This window comes from Odocoileus virginianus, chromosome 17, assembly GCF_023699985.2.
Source record: "Odocoileus virginianus isolate 20LAN1187 ecotype Illinois chromosome 17, Ovbor_1.2, whole genome shotgun sequence".
Taxonomy (NCBI): Eukaryota; Metazoa; Chordata; class Mammalia; order Artiodactyla; family Cervidae; genus Odocoileus; species Odocoileus virginianus.
This window is the reverse complement of record NC_069690.1, coordinates 18,600,018-18,621,414: the sequence shown is the minus strand read 5'-3', so window position 1 is coordinate 18,621,414 and position 21,397 is coordinate 18,600,018. Positions and strand designations below refer to the sequence as shown.

The following is a 21,397-nucleotide window of genomic DNA, read 5'->3' as shown; positions in this document are numbered from 1 at the left end:
CCTTTCTGTTTAAGTGAAAAGTTTTTGGAGGCTGCAAGGTGAGCTGTTAGTAAACGGCAGCAGTGCCACCACCAGCAAATTCTGCTTATTTTCAGGAATTGAGATTTTCTTGATACTGGGCAACCAAAACAGAAACTGGGAGCACTGAGGAAGAGATAAGAGAGGAATGACCATCTAAGCTCCAGTGTTCTCCTTGATTAAGTCTGAGTCAACATTATTAACGTAACTGACAAAATAATACTTATCTGCCTTCTAAGTTGAGGTCCTGCCATAATATTTTATTTGAAAAAAGGGTCTCATAGCTTAAAAAAGCATTGGAAAACTACTGTTTTAAAGAAAACATATTTTAGCCCTAATTTTTGGCAATCTTCTCTTTTTATCTTGAATCTACTATGTCTGGTCACATCAAATGAATGCATGTCTGTATGTGGGGACAAATCAGTATGAAACCAATATCTTTAAAACTTAAAATGAAAGTACATTTTCAGACCACACAGAAAAACTATACCAAAAAGGAAAACAGGCATATGTTGTTTACCAAATCCTCCCAAAACCCAGTGTTCAAATAACACGTAATATTTTAAAAGTATTACTTGACCAAAAATTTTTAGGCTATCTTTTAAAACAAACAAAAAAAACCCCACTAAAAATCCACTTTCTCTGGTATTAAAAAACAAAACAAAACAAAACACCACCTTACCCAACAGAAAATGTTTTCTCTTATAAAGCAAGCCTTTTGTTTAAAAAAAAAAAAAGATCTGGATTCATTTTTTGGCAATTTATCTGGAAGACAGGCTAAATCCAAAGTAAGAAGCTTATATGATCAGATAACCAAAAAGAGATTGCAATTTCCAGCAAAATTATCTGCTTTGGGCCTAATAGTAAACAAAATAGAGTCTCAATCTAAAAGGATGACTTTTAAAAAATGTTTTGTCATAATTATTTTCTATGAATTTTTACATTTGAGAAGAGAGAATTAGCATCAGTAGATTGGCGATCTACCCTTTTTAAAAGTAAGCTGCCAAGACAAGTTAAAGAAGCAAAGCAAAATTTCAATTTGTTCTGATCTGTATGTTGTTTATTCATAAATGACATCTTCTTTTAGTTACTCTTTCATGTAGCTGGAGGTTACAATACCATAAAAGACGATTTAGAAAATGGACTGCAAGCAGTTAATGGCATCAAGCATGACAGGCTCTACACAAATGCTTTGTGAAGTTCTCCAACCAGAAACTGAAATAAGAAGAAACTGGCTTAAACTGTCGTATAACTGACTTGGTCTGGATAAGTCAAAGAATTTTTGACTCTAAGGTTTTTGATTATTTTAAAAAAAGAATTAAAGTGGGTTATGGAGATAAGGTCTGAAGATGTTTATTACACTGTATTTTAATAGTTTGCTACTACTCTATTCATTTATTTTATTTTTGGCTGTGTGGGGACTTCGTTGCTGTGTGGGCTTTTCTCTACTTGAGGCGACCGGGGCCTACTCTCTAGTTGTGGTGCATTGGTTTCTCTTGTTGCAGAGCATGGGCTCTAGGGTGTGTGGGCTTTAGTAGCTGCGGCACATGGGCTCAGAAGTTGTGGCTCCTGGGCTCTAGCGTATAGGCTCAACAGTTGTGGCATGCGGTCTGAGTTGCTCCATAGCACGTGGGATCTTCCCAGAGCAGGGATCAAACCTGTGTCTTCTGCACTGGCAGGTGGATTCTTTACCACTGAGCCACACGGGAAGCCTGGTTACAGCTCTTTTTATTTATTTATTTTTTAATTAATTTATTTGGCTGCGCTGGGTCTTAGCTGTGGCAAATGGGATCTAGTTTCCTGATTACAGATTGAACCTGGGCCCCCTGCATTGAAACTTAAAAGAGTCTTAGCCACTGGATCACCAGGGAAGTCCCACAGTGAAAAGCGGCAGGGGAGTGAACTCAATGACCTACAGAAGGAAGATTTACTTTGGGAGTTTTTACTTTAATGGTTTTTGGGACAATTAACTATCTGTGGAAACAAAAGAATTAAGGATAATATTAGTGTTTTCAAGGAAAATATGAAAAATAGGTGTTTTTAATCTTTCTAGAGTTAAAACAGCAGCAGAGTTCTTCACATATAGAGTGAAGGGAGATTTTTTTTCATTCAAAAGCAGTTTAAAACACTAGCTTCTAAAGAAAACTGGCCCACAGTTTAAAGAAAGCATTTAAAATAAAAAATGAAATTCATTTATATACTTGGTTTTAAGGTTTAGTTTAACTGCCAACAGGATAAGTACTAATGACAGTTGATTACATTTAAAGTAGGCAACATTTATAAACAGTTCTTTTCTTTTTCAAATATATCAATTGAAATGTTAAGAATATTTACTGTAGACTGAAGCACCATATAATACTGTAGCCGCTCATAAAATAAGTGGAATTTTAATTTGCTTTCACAGAGATGACTCAGCTCTAGGAAGGCCCTTATGTCCAATTTCTATAATGGGGAAAGATATGATGGGCCTTTCACTATTTAGGTCTGTTAAGACACATTTCTGTTAGGGAGAGGGCAATGAACATGTGGATTTTGCTATTTGTGAGCCACTCTAACAAAAGACAAAGGGGGTGGTACTGCCTCGAGAGTAAAACTGAAATTGATGTCTTGAGATATGGGGGCTGCTAACCATAATAAACCCTGTAATCAATACCCCTTCAGAGGGGTAACTGAGGATTGGCCACTACATACTGTGGAAATACCTTTGACCCTTTTCTGGTTTAGTATTTTCACTTTTAAATGTTTCTATTTCCCTACTTTGCTGCCTCAGGCAAACAGCATATAAAAACATCAGCTGTGCAAAAACATACAGTCTTCTTAAAAGCCACAATTGATTGTCATGTAAGTAGATGCTTACTGGTCTTCCAATCTTTTTTCTGATACACACTTTCTTTGTAATGGAACAAGCTGAAAAGAAATCACCTTCTCTAGTCTTCTTTCTAGTCACATTGCAATTCCAATGTTTCCAAAATATGTGCAAAATATCATGAAGAAACCATGAGCCAAGACTAAAAATTAAGTTACTATTTTGTCCATGACTAGTGATATTGGTGGAGAACACTGGGTTCTTTAATTTCTGGGAAAGTGATGAGAATAAATTTAACCATTTCTTTCACAAAAACGTGTTCTTAAACACATCCTGACATTCCACTTGTTTCCTAGATGTTTAAATAAAATGAAGAGCTACCTTTAGAACACAGTTGCTGTTCACAAGGAGATTCCCTGGCTTAATGTCTCGATGTAAAATGCCAGCTGAATGGAGATATTTCAAACCTGAAATAACAAACAGATATAACTGCAGATATTTAATTCCTTTTACTCAACCAATGATTTGGGGGAAAACCATAGAAACAAGAGTACAGGATTTTAAATTGTTCTCTAAATAACTGCATAATGAACATTATTAAAAGCTTGACTTAGTCCTACCTCAAAAAACTGTAATTTTGCTACAGTAAAATAAAATGTCATCAAAGGTTTGCACAGTCTAGAGATAATGTCTATAATTTGAAAGATTATTTAGGTTTAAGTATAGATAAGCATTCCAAGCCCTGGAGTTAAGGCTGACCAGACCAATAACCTTGAACAGTTTGTAAGTGTGGCTCCTGGAGCTCTGGATACTCCGAAGCTGATTGTGAGCTGCTGCCACAAAATAGTTCCCATTAACCAACAGCAAGCCTTTTCCAGGACAGATTTTCACTGATGAGACAAAATTCAGAAACTTGCCCAGGTCTGTTGGTAGTATTCTCCACCACTGAGAATCAGGAAGGTAATTAATTACTTTAAAAATATTTTTGATATCTTTATAAAGTCTGTGGGCTTTAGTAGTGCTAGATAAAAGGCACAGCTTCAAGGCTGAGTCTTCTGAATAAAATAAAGCAAATCACATTTCTACAATGTTAAAGAAGGTCCTCTATCCAGTTTCTTCCCTCTGCCACCACCCCCACTCCCAAATATCAACAAATCTACAGAAGGTGAACTTTCTAGTTTTAACACTGTGTATGTGTTTTACTTCCTCTGGCAGATGCTTTTCAATTTTTATAAGGAATGTCTGAATTCTTTGAATCCTATGGGAGAAAAAAGTATTTTACTAGGTAAGAAAACTGTTTCAGCTTTAAACAGGTGTAATGCCAAAATTCTGAAGGACACACCTGATGGCCAGAGGAAGCTCCAACAATGTCAGCCCAAACTGTTTCTCTGTCGTCAGTACTCCTGAATAAGCCAGGCTGGAGAGGGAGCGATTGGCTGTTTCTGTCAGTCTTCTCCATGCTTTGACTTTATAAAAGTCATTTTGCTTTTCTAGAGTGGAACTCAGGCATGCCTGCCAACTCTCAGACCAGGCCCACCTACTGCTGGCTTAAAGAATGTATGTCATCCATAGGAAACACAGTTCCTTTTCAGTTAATCATCTGATGCCAGCCACATACTCCTACTAAAGGTTGTTCAGTGGAAGCTTTGTGGCAAAACATCCTGCTTATTTACCCCCCGGGATTAACCCCCTTGACTACCTAATGAATTAGATAGGACCTTCTCTTCCATCACCAAAAATAAGAACCATCTGGCTACCCTTAAAAGCTTCTTATTTAACATCAAGTATAGAGAGTATTAAATATACTTTGGTCAGAAGAAAAAAGTTGTTAGGCAAGAAGTAAGCCTTGGAAGGTCAGATTAGTTCAAATGAAAAGCAAAATATTCCATTTATACAGTGACACTACCTTTTTCTTCACAGAGAAAGTCTTACCTCGCAAAATCTGATAAAGAAAAACTTTGACATGATCTGAGCTGAGTGGTTGAGGAGAGACGATAATTTTATGCAGGTCACTCTGCATCAGTTCTGTGACAACATATCTTGAGGTTTTTAGTTAAGGAGAGTTCAGAGAATTCAGCCCCCAATCCCTATAAATTAGGTATCAACTCTAAATACATAACTTCCCTTTTTAAGGCTTGAAAAAGCTTTAGGGAAAGAAAGCTTTTGGATAGCATGAAAAGAGATGACAATTCCAGCCCTCCTAAGACGAAAACACTGCCAAAATGAAATAATTTTAAAAAGTTAGAAGTTAACAATCAAGTGACTATAATTAGCACTATAAAAGAGAAAAACAAGGGTAAATATTTTCAAAGACAGCCAGATCAGGAGAAATGTGAAGACCAGCAGTCTCGGGGTCTATTGAGACATGTTCCTGGAGTGTCCTCTAAATCCAAAAAAGAAAGGGTGCTGGTCTCACGCTAGGCCACCAGGGCACCAAAGCAAAAGATGTAATCCATCCATTAACAGTGGCTTCAGTTACTTTGTAAAGCATGGTACTCCGAAAAACATGCAAAACGGTTAGTTCATATCTCAGTCTCTACATTCTTCACAACTGAACTTTTATTGTTTAACTTCTTATACACTTATACCTCCCGTACTTAATTTTAAGCTTCCCATGCTCTGTACTCCGTTATATCCTCAGGGCTTTGCACAGTCAACATGAGGCAGGTGATCGAAAGCTAGGGCCCAGGGAGTAAAGGAGATGTGGAATTTTCTCGGTAAAAGCACTACTGTCACTTTTTGTGCTGGTATCGCTCTCGCAAACATGGTGAACGTTCCAAAAACCCGCCGGACTTTCTGTAAGAAGTGTGGGAAGCATCAGCCCCACAAAGTGACACAGTACAAGAAGTGCAAGGATTCTTTATATGCCCAGGGAAAGCGGCGTTATGACAGGAAGCAGAGTGGCTATGGTGGGCAGACTAAGCCGATTTTCCAGAAAAAGGCTAAAACTACAAAGAAGATTGTACTGAGGCTTGAATGTGTTGAGCCCAACTGTAGATCGAAGAGAATGTTGGCTATTAAGAGATGCAAGCATTTTGAGTTGGGAGGCGATAAGAAGAGAAAAGGCCAAGTGATCCAATTTTGAGCTTCATACTTTGTTTTATTATGAAGACAATAAAAGTTTGAGATCGTTTACTTCATTTAGTTCCAGTTGGTTTTTTTGGAAGGGAAATAAAAATGCCATCAATAAAAAAAAAAAAAAAAGCACTACTGTCTCTTGCTTATCTAGAAAAGGACAGATTCATGACTTACCCCTGCCTTCAGTTAACAACTCCTTAAAATTTTAGGCAAGTTTTACGATTTATAAGCTTCCTTCAGACAAGGGAAAAGGGCCTTTGAGTTTAGGAGGCTCTTACAGGATTTAAATTCTTTTGACACATTCTATATGTGAAAAGAATCTAAAAGAGGGTGGGTATATTATGAATGATTCACTTTGCTATAGAGCAGAAATTAACACAACATTGTAAATCAACTGTATTCCAATAAAAATTAATAAAGACAAATGAACAAACAAGAAAAAAAACCCAAACAAATTTGTTCAACAGCTTGTAAAAGTTAGTTTCACATTCTGAGTAAAACACTAAGGCTTCTTCCTCAGCCCCGTGCACCTGAAAGCAGGAAAAGGCAAGACAAAAAAATAGCAGAGTTAGTTTGTTTTCTTACATATTTCCTCAGATCCTAAAATTCTTCTATGAGAAAGATATTATGGAGGTTGGAGTCTTTGGGTGCTCATCATTAGCTATAAAAAACTAAAAGGATCTGGGGCAAAGGCTCTTTTTTCAGCACTGGCATGCTCATTGGAATGGTAAGTGCTGGACATAACTTACATTTTCAAAAAGCAACATGAGGTTTTGTATCTTACCTTTCTGAGCTTTAAAAAGTCTCTTGTAATAAGTGATTATTATTTGGGGACTTAAAAACACTTCTAATTTCATGTTTCAGCACAAACAAGTAGGAAAAGGGACAACTTGGGCATAGGGAGAATGAAAAATTGATTAACAGCTGACATACATAGTTGGACTACCCCTCCTTTGTGAGACACTTTCTCCAAATGGCTGGTGGAACGTTCAGCTCTGACTTTCCCTCTCCCTTTCTGGTTGTTTCCTCTCATTCCCTTTGTTGGTGCTCCTTCCCAACCACTTACTGTTGAAATGCCCCAGGGCTTGGTCCTCTTCTTTTCAGATACTCACTCTCTTGGGTAATCGAAGAGAGTCCCATGACTTTAAATAACATCCAGGCTGACGACTCCCAACTTTACATCTCTAGTAATTTTCTTGCCTTAAGTCCAGCCTTGTATATTTAACTGTCTACTCATCATCTCTAACGGATGACTCACTGACGGCTCAAAATAACATGTCCAAGATATTCTGTAAGAGCGGGGGAAGAGCCAAAGACACCATAGCTTAGCTCCTGCTGTCGCCAGGGAATAAGGCTTTATTTGGTCTCCTGTGGGATAGGAAAAGACACCTAAACATCTTTACTACTTCTAACAAAGGCTTGCAAGCAATTCTGAGTTTAGACCTACCTGCATCCCTACTTTCTAAGATACCTGATGCCTCCAATTCCTTAGCTGCTTTGATCTTCTGAGCAAGAAGTAACCCGCTTCTGGGTTCTCATTACTACCAGCAGAGGTTTCTGCCTCTTCTAGTATGAATTCTTGGGGACAGTAGGAAGGATTTTAGCAATAAAGATCTGTTTTATCAAATGTGTTTTCAGATGGAAACTGTTTACATGTTTATTGACCACATATATGTGTGAGTATGAGAGGAGAAAAGAGAGGAGGAGTGGAGAGAGAGACTTGTTTCTTTTTTCAACTCAGTTTTCTACTGGGGTGATAATTTTATTTGTAGAAGTGCCTTACATATTAAGGATATTAACCCTCTTGTATATACAAAAAAGTTTTTTTTTCCCCCACTGGGAAATCTTAAATCATAGGATAGAGACAGGGGAAAAATTTTTCTATTTGCACCATTAAGCCTTAATCAGAGGTTCTAATATTCTTGAGTTGGTTTCAGAAATCTCAAGGGATGAAAACAAAGGAACATCACACAGGGAAAAAACAAAACAGAACAACAGAGCAAAAACAAAAAAACTTCACAACTGCCATCCCTGTATTGTCAACTTGTGGTTTTACTCAGGAAAGAAAACTCCTAAACAGAGTACTTATCTGTATGGGATGTCAGTCATGTCTTCTGAGTTTACTGACAATTTTCTTCTTCCTGCCAGGATTGAAAAGTTCTTGCATGGAAGTGAAGAGCAGGTTATATTCTATTCTGTCTCACATATCTACAAAACAGGCAGCCAAGCTGCGATGCCAGAATCTTTACTGTTACTGGTGACAGTTGGTATGCATGCAAACAGCAGAGAGAAAACATCTTAATTTTCAACTTATCAGGTTGAATTCATGGTGCTGGCACTTGAAAAATCTTGCTTTGACTTATAAAAGGAACAAACTGATACAAAAGCCAAAAACAGAGAATAAGCATGAAATAATGTCATATGCCTTCTTCTAACAGTGACTACATTTTCAAAGAAAAGGGAAAACATTGGCTGGAATGGGTACTATTCTAACCAGATATTTTACAAATAATTACTAATTTCAGGAAACACTCTTATATTTAACTTAGCATGATGAAACAAGTATTTCCAGATCAGGGTGTTGTTTCCACCCTAGACCTACTGGATTTGAACTGATAATGTTGAACCATTTTGACCAACAAAAATAATTATTTCACATGGTTCAACCTAATGCAGAGCAGAGTATTAACAGACAGCAAAAACAAAACAAACAACCCCCCCCAAACCAAAATGAACCTGAAAGACAAGGGTGTTCAAAATGAATACAAAGGATGATTTCAAATACTTAGTCAATTCTTCTATACTAAGAGCACATTATGTGCATAATTTCTTACAAAATACAAACCAGCAGGTACTCCCTCTGCTAAACACAAATGACCAGATTATCATGTTACTGTCTTTCAGGATCTTTGAATTTAAAAGAAATTTCATTCAATCTCCTGTTATAATATTTAAGAAAGAATTTAAATGAGTGTTACTTTCATACTCTGCTTAAGAAGATGACAGTCAATGTTAAAAAAAAAGACGGTAGTGTTTAATAATCTCTTAATTTAATCAGAAAGTCTAGGGAAAACCACATATAGCCCAGTCTACCTTGACAATTTCATTTACCTTTGTACAGAGATGTTTTCCTTCCTCTAATATCTTTTAAACATAAAAGTCTGAGAAATTTTAAAAGTATACTTTTTACAAAGTGATTAAAAACAGCCACTCTGCACAGAATAAGTTTTGTCAAGCTTTAGTTTGGCAAAATATTCTTCAGGGTTGAAATAAGTATGTTTCACCTCAGGGATAAAGCAAATTTTTTCTTCACAGAAACACGCCAATGGTCAGGCCAATCTTTTAAAATTTTATTTCTCTGGAAAAACACAATTCCTGAATTGGCGACTGCACAACAGAGCTGCAGAATCTAGAAGCAACACACACCACTTTATGATGAGGTTTCTGCTCTGCTCTAGCAGAGATCCTCTAAAGTCTCAATCCCCAACATAATGTCTCCCAGATGTCTCAACTAGTTGCCATGCCAACTAAAGCAGCTTAAATTAAATGAGGGCCTGAAAAGGCACCTGCACCACTCCAGGTCTGTTGCACATTAAATAAAGCTCTCTTGACAGGGACTCGGAGGTGCCATTAACTTGAACAGCAGCTATCTGATTATTGTTTCTGAGTAATTTAATGAGGGTCTCCAAATAAGAAAAACAGGGTGCTCTTTCCTCTCTCTGTCCTTCTAATGGGACAGCCTCTCCAACAGCTGGTGTACCCACTGGGCCGCTGACTTTGCTGTGGCCTTTAAAGTTAGCATTGGGTAAAGGTAAATCACAGGACCAAAGTTAGGACTTGCAGGAGAATATTAGCAGATTAACCATTCTCCCCTTATTAAAACTCATCATTAAAAATATGGCTGTAAAAAACACACTGTGCATGGTATGCCAACCTCACAGTGATTTGAACAGCCCTGCTATAAAATAAATTGCTGCTGATTGCAGCAATTAGTTAAGTAGCTCCATGAAATATGGATTTCAAAATGTACTGATTTGCTTCAGAGAAACGAATGATGCAAATTAACAATTAGAAATACAAGGTGGGGGACGGTAGCACTGAAGGTGCCCAAGAGGCAGAAGTGTTTCTGTGTTGTTTTAAAGAGTTAATTTTGTGTACTTTTTTTTGGGTAATACTGACATTTCAGAAACTTCTTTATATATAACAGGGTAGAAAACAGTCCCTTCACTTCTTTCTCAAATATTACTAGTGAACGGAGAACATCAGTTAACAGAAACACAAACTCAGTCACAGAGAGGTTATGGGATTTACCCCAGGTCATGTTCCAAGTTTGCAAAACGCCTGACTACCTTATGCTTCCCGACTCCCAGTCCAGTGCAAACTCGATCGCACAAAGCTGCTTCCTGCTTGCCTACTATTCCCATTTCTTAACCAAATGTCACACAGCACGCACACTACTTTGCAATAAAGAAAAGCTGAACTACTTTTAATTAAGTGCTATGAGAAGAAAAGGAGAAAGGAAGCTAACGTCCAGTTGAAGCTACTTATGTGCCACTTTATTACCCTCATTTAATCCCTGTGTATAACACCTAATTTGTAACTACTTCTATTAAGATATGAGCACATCGAGGCTGGGAGAGGTTAAGCTGCTGACAAAGAGCTTGGACTCACACCTAGATTGTAATGATCCCTAAATCGGACCCCTTCCGTGAAATTCTGCCTCACTCTGTTTACTGTCAAGAGAGAAAATGAAATTCCTAAGACAGACCTATTTTGTATGTCGGAAAAAACCAGGTTCCAAACAAAAATCAAATTCAGGACTGGGGTTACACGATGGAGCTTTTAGAATCCCTCCCTCCCTATGTGTCTTCAGATCAGAAATCACTCTCCTCGTTCTCCAACAAATATCCAGAATAGCAGCATGTGCCAGACATGAGCTCCGTTCTAGGCACTGAAAATGTGATGGAGTCTAAGAGCGTCACTGCCATGATTGAGTTCATAGCCCACCAAGGCAGGTGGACAATCAAACAAACAATTACAACAGATTCACTCAAAGATCACAACAATGTCATGGCTGTTGATCTTGTAAAGCCCCTTAGCACTGCTCTGGGACTGAAAAAGGCAGATCTGCCATCACAGGGCCAACAGGAGTCAGAGAAGCAAAGCAGCACAACCAAGACACATTCTTCTAAAAAGATAAACCTCTAATTATTAGAACTGCTAAATGCCAATAACTACAGAGATTTACACCTTCAGTGAAACACGTGAGAAACCATCCAGGTTTCTTCAGCTCATACTGAACTTCTAATTAGATGCACATTCTAATTGGCAATTTACCTATATCTATAAACACACACACCTACACGCATTGTGCTCAGTCACTCAGTTGTGTCCAACTCTTTGAGACCCCATGGACTTTAGCCCCCAGGCTACTCTGTCCATGGGATTTTTCAGGCAAGAACACTGGAGTGGGTTGCCATTTCCTACTCCAGGGGATCTTCCTAACCCAGGGATGGAACCTGCGTCTCCTGCAACTCCTGCATTGGCAGACAGATTCTTTGCCACTGAGCCACCAGGGAAGTCATGCATTAGGTTTCCTAAAATGGTTCACCTTAGGAGTTAAAAAAAAAAAAAAAAAACCACGAGAAATAACAAAAATAAAAACATTGAACATTTATTGAGTTCCCTCTATATGTGAGACACTTTGGAAGCACTTGCTATGAATTATCTCTTTGACTTGTCACAGCACAAATTAGGTTATTCTAGAGAACTAACTGTTCTCTTTTTGAGTATTAGTCTTTCCTTTTGGAAGGAACTGAATCCAAGGGTGTCTGAAGTAACTGCCCAAATCCACACTCTTACTCATTTCCTCTAGTACCTGAACTGTAGTCTTAGTTCTGTCACTAATAAATAAATAAAATAAAAATAAAAAACAAATGAAAAAACAAATCAAATAAAAAACAATCCCACTGTTTGCTGAAAAGCATCTTTGAGCCTACTACATGCCAGTCTTAATACAGATCACTTCATTTAACCCTCATAACAATCTTGTACCACTCCCCTGCAACAGATCTATGCTGGAGGTGAATGAATGTCAGGTTAACAAGCTAAATAATGATACTCCTTTTGCCAGCAACTGAAAAATAATACAAAGGTTAAAAAAAAAATGCTGGAGGTAAGTTTTTCTACCTCATATTCTCTCTGCCACTGTCTCTTTTTATCTCCCATGTTACTTCATTCAAATTTTATTCCTTTCACACTTCTTTCTTCTTCCCTTTTCAAAAAAAAATTTATATTTTGGTCATGCTATGTCACATGTGGGATCTTAGTTCCCTGAGTGGGGATTGAACCCTCACCCTCTGCATTGGAAGAGCAGAGTCTTAACCATTGAACTGCCAGGGAACTCCTTATTTCACCTTTCTTAAGTTATAAAACTAAAACTGACAATTCAATTAACACTTTCCTGTACCAAGGAACCATACACAGTTACTTGAATAGCTTCATATTCTCTATTTCTTTAAATGGATAAGGAAAACACACAAAAATTAGCATACATACGTTAATGTGTATATACATAAAGAAGCCCCAGCTAACTGTGTGGTGAGAGCCCTTGAGAACAAAATGGGGGAAGAAAACAAGACTGAACTATAGATTGCTGGAAATATAGGACAGGTTTTAGTGGGAGATTAAATTAAAAATATAAGTTTATATATTATATTACACTAGACATGGTAACAAGTAATTACTACTAAATGAAATCTGCCACAGACAGGGTATTAATTTTGCTGTTTACAATCTTCTTTTTCCTGCACAAAGTTTTTCTTTGTTTTTATTAAATATTTTTCTATTTCTTTCCTTTTGTTATAAAAAAATCTGGGTTTCTAAATTATGGAAGCATGTTATCATTAATGAATTATAAAATTCAGCCTTAATGACATGATGTTCTTTAGAATAATGTCCATCAGTGTTAGCAGCTGAGTTGTTAGTGCATAGGGCCCAAATATCAACATAACATGCAGGACACCCTGCTGGACACCCACAAAGGGTTGCTGAGGAATAAAATTGTGTTCATGAGGGCAGAGTTTGAAGCAGAAAAAGCAAAAATAAGAAATCTTCTGAGGATCAAAGAAATGAGGTAGAAATATATTAGAGATACCAGAAAGGTGGAGAAAAGGAAGGCATGTTTAGGATTAAAAACAGTTTTGTACAATGTTCTTTGATGCCAAAAAGGATCATGGGCAAGAAAACTAGGGAACAAATGCAGATAGAGTCTGGTAGTCAACTGCCCCTCAATGGTAGGCCTCCCCTGACTGACCTCTTGCTCCAATTAAAACAAATCTGTACTACGATCAATATTTGTTTAACCCACCTTTATGATGCTGCATCTATTTTAGAAAGTAATTTAAGAATGCATGATAATCAGTCTCACGCCAGAAAGCCCAACTACTCCAACTGTCAAAGGTAATTCCGCAGAAAAAGCTACATAATCACCACAGAAACAAATGCTGACATTAAATTCTGACCTTCAATTATGAAAAAGATGATTGAGTCTGTCTCTGTTTTTAGGAAGTCATGATTACTCAGGCAGTCTCAGAGGCTGCAGGACTGGTGCCAAAAGCATCATTGTTTAACCATTATCATTAGCATCAATAAATACTGACTGGGTACCAAGGGGTGTAGAGAGCATGCTAACTCAATGACAAAACAGAGAGAAAAGACGAATGAATGCAAAGCAACATTCAAGAGATTAGAAAAAGTATAAGACTGACAAGTAAAAATCAGGTAGAGAAAGTAAGAAGGAAGCAAAAAGATTTTATGTACATGGCCACAGAAACGTGATTAAAAATATTGCTAGTTTTCTATGTGTCAGACCTCTATCTTAAAGTTAACTTGTCTCATCTATTCATAATTACTCTAAGTCCTATTAACATTCCCATTATACAAATAAGCAAAGAAGTTTAGAGAGGTGAAGAAACTAGCCAGAAGTCATAGCTTGTACACAGGAGAGTTGGTGCTAAACCCCAGCTTTTGTTCTTTATCTGTGCTTTGTCTTTCAATAGATGAAACATCAAAAAAGGTGAACAAAATAATTCTACTTGAGAAGAGGGCAGATGTTTAGAATCAGGAGTTAAAACAGATTTAGGTAGTGGGAGGCAGTGTGGTGTAGGCTTTGGAATTAAAGACCAGGTTAGAATCTCAACTTGGTCACTTACACGCTTGGTAACATCAGACAAGTTAAATAACCTCTCTTGAGTTTGTTTTTGCATTTATAAAAGAAATACAATGACATCTACTACACTGCTGGGTTATTGCTGGATCCAGATGCTGTATGTGAATCACATATAAATGTCTGACACATAGCTGCTGCTATTATCATCACTGTTATGGGAAGAACATGTAACTGTATTCTCATCTCCTCCTAACATTTCCCTCTCCCTACCCAAGGGAAAGCCAAAAGAATCTAAGTTAAAAGGAAAAAGAACACAAAACAGGCAACCGATTAAAAAAGTTCCTTTAAGGTACTGATCTTAAGAAGATCAGAATCTTAAAAGGATACTGCTGCTGAGAAGGAAAATTATATTCACTTCTTATTAACAGGTCTCATGCAGTTTTCTTGGCATACTGCATACTACTTTTCAGAGAGGGTTGGTTCTGGAAGGACTGGAAACTCAAGGGAGCAATTAAAAATGTTAATCGCTGAGACCTCCACCCTTTGGACTCCTGGTTTTGGTAAAGAACTTCTAGTCATCTGGAGTTTCTCAGACTTGACCTCATGGTGGCAAAAATTAACTATTAGATCAGCATCCCCTAACTGGTTAGTATACCACATATCCAGAACAACACACACGAAACAAAACTCTGCTGGGCTCATGCATATCCTATTTCCTTTGGAAAAACGCCACTTCAACCTAATCCTATTATCTACTGGGTTCTCTTGCCACCTCTGAGTGATGTATCAATAAGAGGAAAACTGTCAATTAAACATGTAATTATTAAACCCACACCAACAATTCAGTGCACTTAATGTTTAATAATGGCATTATATATTATACACAGAGCAAACCAATGTACTAATAAGTAGTACATAAATTGTACTCTGGTTAAAATACAGATTCGTGCTAGTGTGCTACAGGTTTATTAAGTTCCCTGAAGTATTGCTCTCAAACAAACTGAGTTGGTAGCAGGAGACTCAGCTGGTCTATGAAGTGACTAAAAGCCCCACTGCTTCCCTACATCCTCCAATTAAGGCAGGTCTGATAAATTTAGTGACTTCTAAAACCTCTGGGTCTCTATGTAACATGTCTCCCTGGTGTCTACCAACCTTAAAAAATAGAAATGAAGTCAGAACAGTGGAATAGGACCAAAAGATCAAATAAACAGCCCTATGAGCATCCCCAAATCCTCACACCTGGATTAAATATTTCAAGAGGCTAATAATCAGAAGGTTAATCAGAAGGTTAACCAGAAGGTTAAGCAGTTCAAGAGAATGATAATAAGGTTATGAGGCTTTTCAGGGGCTCAAATGAGGTATGGCTTTATTGTTATTCATTATTACCCTCTAATAGTTGGGAAGCCTGGCAGCATTTCATTCCCCACCAGCTGGGAAGTTTTAGAGGTATATTTATTTTGTAATAGAGGTGAAAAGACTAGATTCTAGCTTTAGATTTTTTTTTTGGCGTCACCTGAAACACAGGTGTTTCAAAGAGCTGGTGTGAATAAGTTGTTCCTACTATAGCAACTCTCTTCAAAGCAGAAGGAAAAAAATTCCAACTGTGAGTTGGAACTTGAAACAGTTCTTTTAAAACAACCTCACGATTTGCACATACACTACTGCTGCTAAGTCATCTGAGTTGTGTCCGACACTTTGTGACGCTATGGACTGCAGCCCGCCAGGCTCCTCTGTCCATGGACTGTCCCAGGCAAGAATATTGGAGTGGGTTGCCATTTCCTCCTCCAGGGGATCTTCCCGACCCAGGGACTGAAGCCACAGCTCCTGCACTGCAGGTGGATTCTTTACCACTGAGCCATGGGGGAAGCCCTAAAATACATACGGCCAAAGTAATCTTCATGTAGCCATGAAGCGACTACTACTTAGGAGATGTGACTACTACTTTAGGGCATAACAGGGGAGTAGTCTTTGTGCAGAGTCGTAGCCACTGGACCACCAGGGAAGTCCCAAGGTGAGTGGTTGTGGGATGATAGGTTGAAGGAGGAAATTATGTTTTTTTAATTAATAAGAAGAGTTTGGTTAAGGTAATGGAAAGAGGAGTAAGAAACCTATAACGGGGATGCAGTCTGGATGGAAGGCTTGGAGGTGCCAGCGAGATGTATACAGAATACATTTTCAGGTTAAGAGGAGACCAGGTAAGAGAATATGAGGTACTGAGGTTAACAACCCATTCCTCATTAACAGTTCACATCTTATTTAAAAAAACAACTCTATAAACGGGCTAGGTAGTTACTGATCGGCCATTATGAAAATCTATTTGTGATGAGGACTTGCTAATACCATCTGTTCATAGCTGGCTTGGTGCCCTTTGCATTACAAAGTCCATAGGAGTTTCACTAAGCTCTACTTCATCTGTAAGGCCTTTCCTTACTACTTTTTTGTACTTGTTAAGTGCCAGGTACTGTTCTAACTATCTATTCCAATTTATTCCTCAAAATAACTCTGTGGGGTGGTGGTTGCTCATTTGCTCAGTCATGTCCAACTCTTTGCAACCCCATAGACTGCAGCACGCCAGGCTTCCCCGTCCTTCTGCATCTTCCGGAGCTTGCTCAAACTCATGTCAATTAAGTCAAGTGATGCCATCCAACCATCTCATCCTCTGTTGTCCCCTTCTCCTCCAGCCTTCAATCTTTCCCAGCATCAGGGTCTTTTCCAATGAGTTGGCTCTTCGCATCAGGTGGCCAAAGTATTGGGGCTTCATCATCAGTCCTTCTAATGAATATTCAGTACTGATTTCCTTTAGGATTGATTGGTTTGATCTTGCAGTCTAAGGGACCCTGAAGAGACTTCTCCAACACCACAGCTCAAAAGAATCAATTCTTTGGCATTCAGCCTTCTTTATGGCACTACTAAACATTTTCATTTTATTAACCAGGAAATTGAGGCACAAAGGGGTTAAGTAACTTGTTCAAGAAAACACAAGTAAAAAGCAAAGCTGGGATTCAAATCTAGGTTGTCTGGTTCCATGCTCTTTGCCACTATGATAGATTTTCTATTACCTCAAGCTAGCAAGAATGCTGACAAGGTTGGCCCTAGACTGATCAAAAGACTTTGAAATAAACAGAAGATAGGGAGCTTGTTCCCATTTCATGACACGACAGTCACTGAATTCAAGACCGCTCTTGTCAGGCAGCAGAACTAACCGATGATGAGAGCATGGTAAGCAGAAGGAGCAGAGAATGGGACTGATTTTAAGAGTGCTGTTATTTAGGCTCTGACCAAGAACAGATATAGGAGGAGCCACCAAGGTTTTGAAGGAGAAGAAAGGGAGATACTTGCTTGTCAATTTCCGAATATAATAATCCTGCAATGATGGTCAATCTTCCATATTCCCATGTTTGAGCCTGCCAATCAGTCTATGACTTAGATTGTTTCCACCTCTCAGACAAGAGAGAATAAAGGTGATTCATTACCCAGCTCCTAGAGTCAGTAAGAACCAGGGGAGTTTATGAACTATTACAAATAAATGATTGCTATAGATAAAGGTTATGCAAACATCATAAGAAAGCATTACTATATAAGCACTTTAATAATAGAGAGTTAATCATTCTGGACGGCTCAAGGTGTGCATATGTGTGAAAATCTGTGATGTGGTCTTATGTTAAAAACTACCCTATCAGGTTAAAAAACTCTCACCATCTAAAGTTCAGAATTATAGTGGGTTGACCTGCCTGCTTAACTGAAGTCTGAGAACATGTGGAAAGAGCAACTGAGGTTGTGTGAGAAACTATTAATGATGTGTTAAAAAGCTTTCCAAAGGCAAAGTAAGGGCATTTAGCTGGTTTAGCTGAGTTGGGAGAAGAAAATGGAGAACACAAATTATTTCCTCCAGAATGAATATAGACAGAAAGCTTTGAAAATACAATTTTAATCCCTGACTTCAGATATTAAAAAGTGGGCAATTCTTTCTTCCACTTCATACTGGACAAAGACCAACACTAAACCAGATTATAAAAAAGAACTCTTGCAATATTAAATATCAAGTAGGAGACATGTTGGCCAACAATTTAACAACCATTTGAAAAAAAAAAGTCTTCCATCTTCATGCAATATAAATTAGAACAAATATGAAGATCAGGTGGCTTTTCCAAAAGGACACAGTGAATTTTTGGTTTAACGAACTATAGTACGTAGATACCCAAGTTTGGTTCCTGAAGCCACACAGTCTCTTCTACGAAAAGTCTAAGAATGACAGTTAAAACATGCTTAAACTCATGTTAAGCACTAATTCTGAAATCCTGCCATTCCTGGGGGAAGGAAAATCTTATAACCATAAGTATGAGAGACTTAAATAGGTAGCATTTTCTTCACATTTTTTCTTTCAAAATCAGGTCCACAGAGGGAAATTTCAATTGAGATCTCAGATATATAACGGCCTTGGAAATAAAAATGAGGGGTATTAAATAGCATGAATAAGGAAAAATCTGGTTTTGGGATATTGTTGATTTCAAACAATGCTTTCCATGTGAAAGAAAAACAGCAATGCATCACAGAGAAAATTGCTTTCTCGTAACAAATGTTCAGCTCTAAATCTCATCATCTTTTTTGTAACAAAAAGCATGGGTGCCTTTGCAACTAGAAAAAAATTGGTATGTGCTTCAATTAGAATCACTGACCTTTTCTGAAGCATGCCTGTGCTTCTCTATAGAAATCAATGGAATAAAAGGTCATGGTGTTAAAATGCTTGAATATAACAATCTTTCCTAGGCTAAGGCAAATCCTCTTCTTTTTAAGGTAACTAATTTATTGTATAGAATGTCAAGAATAAAAAAAATTAAAACCACCTTTAATTTGCAATTTTAAATTGACTGAAAAAAGTCAATTCTACCATGTGAAAAAAGAAAAAAAAAAAAAAACAAAAACAGAAAACTGGAAAGCTGTCCTTCTACATCCTGTCACGGCCCAGAAGATTCTGTTCGCTGAGTCCTTGTCACTAAAGCTATAACCACATATGCAATGACAGAAAAAGCATCCTAGAATATATGATATTATTTCAAACCTCAGTCTTTTCAAAGTGCCCTACAGAAGGCAAAGGCAAGTTTCTGTATCTGTCAAATGTTCGTAGCAGAGTCTGGGATTACTAATCTTTTGTCATCATAGCCCCACAAACCAAATAAATGCAGAGATACACAAACCCAGACAGAGGGATGGGATGGGGAGGGACTTGGGAGGGGGGTTCAGGATGGGGAATACATGTACACCCACGGCGGATTCAGGTCAAATGTATGGCAAAACCAATACAATGTTGTAAAGTAAAATAAAGAAATAATTAAAAAAAAAAAAAAAAGAGCCAAGGAATAGAAGCAGAATTAATGACCAAAATAGTCACTACTTTTTCTGGACATGATATATATATTTGAGAGCAGAGTCTCTCCCCAAGTTGAGAAACATTTCTCCAATTTTTTTAATCAATGAAGAGAAGGGGCAAATTCTTCAATCCCCACTTAACCCCTTCAGAGGATAAAGATACACATATCAGTCATATAAACTGCCTCATGCTTCTTACTGTCAATGGGTCCTCCAATCAGATCCATCCACCCTTTCTTAGGGCTTCCCTGGTGAATCAGACGGTAAAGAATCCACCCGCGATGCAGGAGACCTGGCTTCGATTCCTGGGTTGAGAAGATCCTCTGGAAGAGGGCATGGCAATCCACTCCAGTATTCTTGCCTGGAGAATCCCCATGGACAGAGAAGCCTGGTGGGCTGCAGTCCATAGGTCGCAAAGAGTCGGACATGACTGAGCGACTAAACACACACACCCTTTCGCAACAGGTCTGAAAAACTCACTTCTATGTCCAGATGATCTGGTGTCAAACATCCTTCACCCAACAGAATTTGAGAGCAACTTACTCCAGTCTGATCTACTGTAAAGCTGAAAGAATGATGTCATTAAAATCTGAGAGTAGACTGCTATCAGCAGTATAAACAATCACAAACAGCATTCTGAAGGGAGGACAAGCCTCTCAACATGCCAAGCTCCAGATGCTTCCTTAGTACACCTGCCCAGTGCTACCCATCACAGTGAAATTCATTTTTGGTTGAAGATTTTAAAAGGCAGAGTTATTAAAAGGAATAGGGCAGAGAGGATTCAAAATATACAGAGAACAAAAATCTACAACAATCTGAGAGACGTATATCAGAAGTCTGAGTATTTTCTATGGCAACTGGGAAGAGAGGAAAGTTAAAACAATGGTCCATTTAAAGGGATCTGCCTCCTCTGTCAAGATATAAGATCTGCTATGTATCAAATTATATTTTAATGAAGTTGGGGAAAAAAAGATATGAGTACCTTATCCACTTGCTCACAGTACCTACTTTCTAACATTTATGGAATACTCTATCATGCAATTAGATGTACCACCTTTAGCACTGTTCCATACTGCTATTTAATTAGAACAGCTATACAAAAAGGGTTATATGGACCCACAAATAGAAACCAGAAACCGCCTAAAATTTTGTGAAAAAATATGGAAAATATATCTATCCTGAAGTGAAGTGAAAGTTGCTCAGTCAAGTCCGACTCTTCGCAACCCCATGGACTGTAATACAGTCCATGGAATTCTCCAGGCCAGAATACTGGAGTGGGTAGCTGTTCCCTTCTCCAGAGGATCTTCCTAACCCAGGGATTGAACCCAGGTCTCCCGCATTGCAGGCAGATTTTTTACCAGCTGAGTTATCAGGAAAGCCCCATATCTATCCTACTAATACGCAATTGATCTCAAATGTTTTATTCTATGAAAATTTTAAGCTCCAGGTAAGTCCTCCAAACTCTTCTTTTGTGGGAGAGGGAAGGAGGGCAAGGAAGTTGTCATACATAAGAAAATGTGGTTAGTATCTCTACTGTAAACCTGAACACCCTGCCATTACAATCATTTCACAACTGTCAATCATCTCTTTTGAACCGAGAGCTCCTTCAGGGTAACAGCGATGGCCCTTATACCGGATGCTACCTGCTGGCGCCTCTTTCCTGAGGCTAAAGTTCTGAAGTCAAGGCATAAAATGAACACCAAGTGTCACAAAAAAGTCACCTGGGAAGATACCATGTTGGAAACCAACATATCAAAGTCTCATTAAATTCAACAGTATTGTATCCTCTGGCATTGGAACAGAGTGCTGTTTTCTCTTATTGAACCCCATATGAAACAGACGGCTTGTGTTAAGGGGTCATGCCACATAAAGGTACCTCTCTTAACACCAGTATCACACTCAGTTTGGTGAAATGCTCTCACTGTGGGAAGCCTATGGGAGCTGAAACTAACTGAGGG

General features: G+C 38.1%; 2 protein-coding genes across 4 annotated transcripts in view; one reads left to right on the top strand and one right to left on the bottom strand.

Annotated features, from left to right (window-relative positions):
* NLK (nemo like kinase) overlaps positions 1 to 21,397 on the bottom strand; it is a 123,666-nt gene that overhangs the window by 23,633 nt on the left and 78,636 nt on the right. For all 3 annotated transcript variants that reach the window (XR_011492145.1, XM_020884783.2, XM_020884784.2), the window contains exons 4-5: positions 4,757 to 4,863; positions 3,206 to 3,291 (exon numbers count right to left, since the gene is read on the bottom strand). Coding sequence is in view for 2 of the 3 variants with exons in the window: in XM_020884783.2 (XP_020740442.1) it covers positions 3,206 to 3,291; positions 4,757 to 4,863 (193 nt within the window). In the remaining variant the exon portion in view is untranslated. The remainder of the gene's footprint in view (positions 1 to 3,205; positions 3,292 to 4,756; positions 4,864 to 21,397) is intronic.
* Positions 5,565 to 5,968, top strand: LOC110131836 (large ribosomal subunit protein eL42-like). The gene has a single exon (XM_020884785.2). The coding sequence runs from the start codon at positions 5,589 to 5,591 to the stop codon at positions 5,907 to 5,909; it is 321 nt and encodes a 106-aa protein (XP_020740444.2). The 5' UTR covers positions 5,565 to 5,588; the 3' UTR covers positions 5,910 to 5,968.

What these genes read in the sequence shown, in the direction of transcription:
- LOC110131836 (XM_020884785.2), top strand. Translation starts at nt 5,589, where the DNA reads ATGGTGAACGTTCCAAAAACCCGCCGGACTTTCTGTAAGAAGTGTGGG.